The sequence below is a fragment of the Mus pahari genome, chromosome 3, assembly GCF_900095145.1.
Source record: "Mus pahari chromosome 3, PAHARI_EIJ_v1.1, whole genome shotgun sequence".
NCBI lineage: Eukaryota > Metazoa > Chordata > Mammalia > Rodentia > Muridae > Mus > Mus pahari.
The window spans coordinates 163,496,832-163,504,088 of record NC_034592.1 but is presented as its reverse complement, the minus strand read 5'-3'; the positions used below and the strand labels follow the sequence as shown (position 1 = coordinate 163,504,088).

Below are 7,257 nucleotides of genomic sequence, written 5' to 3'. Positions count from 1 at the left end.
GAGAGTGTAAGACCTTTATTTTAAAAGAAATCATGGCCCTGGGCATCCTTGCTCCAAGGCAGCTGGGATGCTAACACTAAAGCTATGACTGCCCTCAGTGGTGTCCAAACGGGCCCAAAGTATCATCTTCCTCGGAGAGCTCAACCTAGGAGGCAGGGAAAGAAATCTGGTTCTGGCTGTGGGGATGAGGGCTACTACATAAGGTGCTGAGGCTGAAGGCCTGAGTTCCCTTGAAGCAGCCAGGTACCGGTGGCCAGCACTCCCTTGTTCCAGAGTCCAGCCCGGGGCTCTCCTGGAAGAGACAGAAGGCAAAGGGGTTTTGGGGCTTGTGGGGTGTGAGGCCATCAGGAAAATACATAGCTGCTACTTCCTTGAGGCCTAAGTAGGGTTGTGTCTTTAATTTGGTGTGTGTATACTCCTCTTTATTAGTGGATAAATATTAGAAAATCATCTCTCAGAAGGTGTGGTCAGGGGCAGGCTGGGCTTACCCAGCCTGGGGGCAGGCCCTTCAAGGGGTCCTGGCGTGGTCTGCAAGGTGAGGCTATCCCGCCAGGGCTCATACACCAGGGTGTAGCTTTCTGCCCTCTTGATAGTGAACTTGTAGGTACGGTTGGGCAACAGGTTGTGGACATCAAAGGTGCAGGCAGCCACAGGGACTATGCCACACTGTGTGCACTCCTGTTGTGTCCTCGGGTCCAACAGCTTGAAGCGCAGTTCATACTGCTCTGGTGCTGCTGACTGGATGGTTACAAACCAGCGCAGGCTGACCCAGTCCTGATGGGCCACTGACTCCTTCCGGTCGAACATAACTGGCATTTTTGTGCTCAGCATAAGCCGGATGTGTGGGATTTTGGTGGCTCCAATGTCAGATACCAGGCGGTGCTTGACATGTAGGTGTCCTGGTACCATCATGGCCAAGAAGTTGTCCATGACAACTGACAGGTCTGCCAACTGCTGTTCCACAAGCCCCCAGCCTGTCAGGAAGGGCCGTGGGTCAGGGGCCTCAAGTAGGGCATCCAGTGCTGCCCGGCCATGGTCCAGCTGCTCCAGCAGGTCCCCAAGCAGCAGGAGCTGGATCTTGGTCTGTGCCGTGCCCACCTTCTTCATGCGCTGAAACTTCCAGGGATCGATGAGCTGGAACATGGTGTTAGGTAGCACCAGTGGGTTCTGGTCACCTAGGGCCAGGTGCTTAGGGAGAATCTCAATGTAGTAGGAGCACTTCTTGAGCAGCTGCATGCGGGCATGGTGGCGCTTGAGCAACTGGGGGCTCAGGTCTGTGGTCAGGAACTCACGCAGCACATTGCGGCGCTCCATGTACGTCCTCCAAGCCTCTGGCTCCAGCAGCTGCTGGTCCTCTGCCTCCTCCACCTCCTCTGAGTCCAGGAAGGAATGTGGACTGTCCAGCTTCATTTTGTCCAGGGCCAGGCCTGTCACCTGGAAGTTCATTGTCTGGGAGCTGAGGGTTAAGAACTAGGTATCAGCTGTGACGATCACATTGGCTCTGCCTCCTCCAGCCTAGGCCTTCTGCCCCCATCAGCCTCTGCCCCATAATGGCTTTTGCTCTCCCCTGGGACACAGCTTTCTGATCAGAGACCCCTGGAGGGACAGAATAGTAAGCTGGGTACTGGGCAAAAGCTGATGACAAACTTCTATCAAGGGGCCAATAGTATTTTGTGGCGATGCGCTAACAGGGCTTATCCGACAGAGTGGGCTATAGGGACCAGAGTAGCCTGGGGAGAAGCTTGGGAATGTTGATTAGTTTTGAGACACATCATAAGTCTCGGGTTCCTCACCTAACACGGGTCTGTGTGCATGGGTCTGTGCCCAAGCTTAGGGTGATTTCCCCATGCTTCTCAGTACTCTCCAGAGACCTGGTACACTGCAGGGGTGCAATGCTCAGGGACCAGGCTAACCAAAGACAATACTCTATATCATCCTCGCATAAAGGGGGGGCCTTGTGTGGCTAAGAACAGGGTAGATCCTATCCCGCCATCTCACAGATGGGGGGAATCTAAAGCTAAAGGTTGGTCTTTCTTCATGGTCACTTTTGATTTTGATATCACATCTCAGTCCGTTGTTCAGGCTGCCCTCCAACTCCTGTGCTCAAGCAGTCTTGGGACTCCAGGGGTGTTATGCTCCTGTATCCAGTTTATTCCAAAGCTGGAGCTGTTGACTCCAGAGTCAGCCCTCCTCTCCTTGTCCCCATACCTTTCCCCCGAATCTGGCTGTCTGTGGAGAGGCTGGTGTGCCACGAAGCCCAGCAGCCAGAGCTCCCTGGAGAAGGTACCAACCTCCTGCTAGCTCTCCCTGGCACTGGGCCAGTGGCTTCACTTGGAAATCTCAGTTTGTGGAAACTGGGCTTGAATGAGTGAGAAACAGAGCTAAGAGACTGGATGACAACCTCAAAACCACACAGGTGGATAGTAAGATTGATCATGTCCCAAAGACCAATTCAAAGTGATTTGTGTGAATCGTGGGGTGGGGGGTGGGGGCGGGGCTAGAACAGACATCTGAGACAGCAGAGAATGGCTCCTGGCTGAATGCTAACTGAGATCAGGGCCCCAAGACCCTGAGCCAACAGTTCATTGCCCCTAGAAAGCTCAATGGAAGTCTCCATAACTACTTCCCCATCTAAGCTATTCTATCACCCCTCCCCCTCCGTGGAGACTACCCATTCCGAGCTTCTGGGCACACCTCCCAAACTCCTCTACCTACCACTCCTCTTCCGGATCACCTCCGTGAGCCCCAGCCCTCCTCTGCAAGTGCCTGGCGGCCCGCTTCCTGTGCGGAGCCCAGCCAGAGCCGCAGGGTGCACTGCCAGATCCGCGCTCCCCCTGTCTCAGGCATACTTGTTGCCATGGGAACCAGTGGCCCTTGTGACGCTGTGTACATCCGGCCCAGGTGTAAGGAGCTCTTGATTTGAAGGCTAAGTTTTGATATACCGCAGCAGCGATTTATGTCCAGGGCTCCACGGACTCGAAACAAACTCAACCCTCAGCTTGCGTCACGGGCTAATGGAATTGTTCTGCGGTTTCGTGCTTCGCAGCAGTCCAGGAGCCTGCGGTGGCTGGGTCGACAGCTTGGTTTGCAGTGGTGTTCCATGCAACGCAGGAAACTGGTGTCTTTGAGTGGGACAGAGCTGGCTGCTGGAACTCAAGAAGCCAGCAGATGCCAGTGGAGTGCAGGGAAGGGCCACCTGCTTGACATTCCAAGCCAAGCAGCGGCCTGTGGGTCTCAAGGAAAATGAGAAAGGAAGTGATATAGCAGCAGATGGCTAGGATCTCCTCAGCAAGCAGTCAGCAAGGTGAAGGGGTCTGGTTTTCCCAGGCCTCCAGAAACTCATGCCCTGTCCCCTCTAGTCTGGATGGACAGAGTTTCCATAGCTCTAGGGATCCTCAAAGGAATCCCCTAGTTGTGAGTCATTCTCATACTCCAAACTGGGCTTTGGAACCCCTAGACTTAATACCCAGAACCTTCCTCTTTAGGAGCTAGCTCGGGGTTACTCCTAGCAAGGGTCTCAGCCACCTGAAAGCTGCTGACTCTTTTCCACTGGGTCAGTCCTTCTAGATTGGGTTTGTCTGGACTGAGTTACTTGGTTGTAACTCAAGTTTGCTACCAACTTGAGTTATAGCCTGAGCTCCCAGCCCTCCTGATGGCATCTGACAGTGCTGGGGAATAGGTTTTCTATCTGTCAACCTACATTGGCTACAGACCGCAGAGGCCCCGGAGCGGGAGGGGGAGGAGGGAGAATCGATGGGTGCTGGCTCTGTGCTCATCTAAGCTAGTTAGTCATGGTGGCCAGTTTGAGGGAGAAAGGGATGCCATCTGAAGGTCCAGGCAGGAAACTGGCCCCTGGGGAGTAGAAGAGAATAAAAAGCAGCAGGAAGAATGCCAGCCCCCAGCCCTTCCTCAGGAAGGAGGTGGGTGAGGCTCACTACCCTGTTCTTAGGGGTTGGGCTTGCTCTGGGTCTGTGAAAGCTGCTCGCTCTACTAGATCCCTCTGTCTTTTTTTTTTTTTTTCCAGTCCTAGTTTTTAAATTTTTAATGTTTTAGATTGATTTTATTTTATGTATATGAGCATTTTACCTGCATGCCTGGTTCCCACAGAAAGCTGGTACCCACAGAGGAAGAGGGCATTGGATCTCTTGGAACTGGAGTTAGGGATGGTTCTTTCTTTCTTTCTTTCTTTCTTTCTTTCTTTCTTTCTTTCTTCCATTTTCTTCCTTCCTTCCTTCCTTCCTTCCTTCCTTCCTTCCTTCCTTTCTTTTTTTAAAGATTGATTCATTTATTTTATGTGAGTACATGGTTGCTCTCTTCAGACACTCAGGAAGGGGGCATTAGATTTCATTACAGATGGTTGTGAGCCACCATGTGGTTGCTGGGAATTGAACTCGTGGCCTCTGGAAAAGCAGTCAGTGCTCTTAACCACTAAGCCATTTCTACAGCCCTACTTCTTTCTTTTTAATTCTTTATGTTCAATGGTGTTTTGCTTGCATGCATATCTGTGTGAGGGTGGTCAGAAGCCCTGGAACTAAAATAATAGACAGGTTTGAGTCCCTCTGTGGGTGCTGGGAATTGAACTTGGGCCCTCTGGAAGAGCAGCCTGTGCCGTTAACTGCTGAGCCATCTCTCCAGCCCACAGGTGGTTTTTAAACCACCGTGTTGATGGTGGCCACTGAGCCCAGGTGGTCTGCTATAGCAGCTCATAAGCTCTGAGCCATCTCTCCAGCCCATTTTTTAGTTAGAAGTTTCATTTTGAGTTGTGCAGATTCATATGCAGGCCTTGTTATGTTTTGTTTTTTGTTACAGGGTGTCGCTATGTAGCCCTCACTAGCCTGAAACTCTGTAGACCAGGCTGGTCTCAAATTCAGAGATCTATCTGCCTTGGTCTCCCAAACACTGGGATTAAGGAAACATACCACCATGCTTGGCTTTCGGCAGTTTTAAGGAATGAACGATGGTCCTATTATCCAGCGTGTCCTTCATCCACTTTCCCAGATGTAAATTCTTGAGACATTGAAGTACAAGATCATACTAAGACACAGGGACAGTCTGTGGCCACAGACACACCTTCTGGAATCTATCTCCCAGCCCAGTTAGTGACTTTTTATTGCTGTGATAAAATACCATGACCAAGGAAACTTTTAGAAGAGTCTATTGGGACTTACAGTTTCAGAGGATGAGTCTATGATCATCATAGTGGGGAGCATGGCAGCAGGCCTGGCACTGGAGCAGTAGCTGAGAGCTTATACTTCTATCTGCAAGTAGGAAGCAGAAAAACTGAGAATGGTATGGGCTTTTGAAACCTGAAAGTCTTCCCCCACGTGACATACCTCCTCCAACAAGGTAAACATAATTCTTTGCAAACAATCCAACTAGGGGCCCATATCAAATATGCAGGCCTATGGGGGCATTCTCTTCTGAACCACCACATTCTACTCCCTGGCCACCATAGGCTTGTGGCCATATCATAATTCAAAATGCATTTAGTCCAGCTTCAGGTGTCCTCAGAATCTTTTAACAGTTTAAAAGTCCGTCTCAGGGCTGGAGGCATGGCTCAGTGGTTAAGAGCACTGACTGCTCGTCCAGAGGTCCTAAGTTCGATTTCCAGCAACCACATCACATTGTGGCTTACAGCCATCTGTAATGGTTGTAATGATGCCCTCTTCTGGTGTGTCTGAAGACAGCTACAGTGTACTCAAACATGTAAAATAAATAAATCTTTAAAAAGTCAGTCTCAGGAGACTTAAGGCAGTCTTTTCATTGTAACCCCTGGGAAAATCAAAACCAAAAGCTAAATTACATATTTTTGCAACATACAGTGACACAGAATATATGTTTCTGTCTGTTATGGTCCCTGAAAAGTGGGTGGAATTCTTTTGAGACCTGAATCCCACAGATTCTCTTTCTGCTCTGATCTTGGCAAGGGATTGAACTCTTTCCTTATCTGTAGGAGGAGGAAGCCAACTCCTCTACTTCAAGGCTTCTTTGATGGCGATTCTCAGGGTCCTGTCTCTCAGCCTTTCCTCCAGATGATAAAAGGTCTGGGGACGAGGGCTGGAGGCTGTCATTGGCCAGAGCAGAGTCCTCTGCTCTTGTCTCTCAGCCTCTCTTTGTGCTCCCGCTGCACATAGAATGTGGTGGATCCCTGAGGTGTAGACCTGGTGCTTTAGGAGCAAGGGATCTGCACTCAGTGCCCTGGATCTGACCTCACCATGGTCAATGCAGAGGCAATCTCCCTGTGGCTTCATGACCTGAAGATAGGAAGCTTAATTTTTTTTTTTTTCCAGACAGGGTTTCTCTGTGTAGCCCTGGCTGTCCTGGAACTCACTCTGGCTGGCCTCAAACTCAGAAATCCACCTGTCTCTGCCTCCCAAGTGCTGGGATTAAAGGCGTGCGCCACCACGCCCGGCAATTTTTTTTTTTAATTTATTAACATCCCAACTGCTGCTCTGACTCTGTCCCTCCCTCACAGAGTCCCTCCCCCATCCCCCTTCTTCTCCTCTGAGAAGGTGGGACCTCCCCTGCCCCAGGTATCCCTCAATCCTAGCATATGGGGACTCTGCCATGTTAGGTGTATTGTCTCCCACTGAGGCCAGTCAGGGCAGCCATGAAGACTGAGCAGCCTGTCTGCTACCTATGTGCCAGGGGTCCTTGTTCCAGTCCATGTATATTCTGTGGTTGGTGGCTCAGATTCTGAGAGCTTCCAGGGGTCCCATCTGCTTCTAGGACTTTAATCCTTCACCCGTCTAACGTTTGGCTGTAGATATCAGAGGAAGTTTAATTTCTTATCAGGGAAGTACATTGTTAACATTGAGGACTTGGAGATAAAAATCTCCATTTATTCCTGTCAAGGGAGGTAGAGACAAATTCACCACAAGACTGGAGGGTGTGAGATTCGGGGTTCCTTCCGTAACTTCTCTAATTTTGTATTTATAATTACCTTTTCTGCACACCCACTTCCAACATGCCATATCTCTGTGACATGGACCTTGTGCCTTAGGGCTCCTGTCCCTTCCTAGCTGCTCAAGCCAGGGTCTGGGATTCAGCCATTTGGGATGCTGGGAGGACAAAGCCAGTGAGTTCTAGGTATCTTTGGTACACCAGAACTTACCAATGGCCCAGGTTTTTCAGAGAAGCATCTGTAGACGGAAATGGAACAGGACTCACACCTGCTCAATATGTTTGAAGTATAGACAGTACAGGAAGGGTCTGTAGCAATTACATATGGAAGCTTAGTAGTATCCACTCAGGTGC

At 50.3% G+C, this 7,257-nt stretch overlaps 1 protein-coding gene across 1 annotated transcript; it reads right to left on the bottom strand.

Moving 5' to 3' along the window:
* On the bottom strand, positions 1-2,830 carry Fndc11 (fibronectin type III domain containing 11). The gene is made up of 3 exons (XM_021195179.1): positions 2,716-2,830; positions 489-1,456; positions 1-292 (listed from the first exon to the last, which is right to left on the bottom strand). Exons 2-3 carry the CDS (start codon positions 1,444-1,446, stop codon positions 195-197), a joined length of 1,056 nt encoding a protein of 351 aa, XP_021050838.1. The 5' UTR covers positions 1,447-1,456; positions 2,716-2,830; the 3' UTR covers positions 1-194.
* Positions 2,831-7,257: the final 4,427 nt, after the last annotated feature.

Bases quoted from the DNA above. Each gene is read 5' to 3' on its own strand.
- Fndc11 (XM_021195179.1), bottom strand. From the start codon at position 1,446: ATGAACTTCCAGGTGACAGGCCTGGCCCTGGACAAAATGAAGCTGGAC. The intron at 293-488 runs GTAAGCCCAGCC...TGTCTCTTCCAG, and splicing joins AGGGCCTGCCCCCAGGCTGG to GAGAGCCCCGGGCTGGACTC.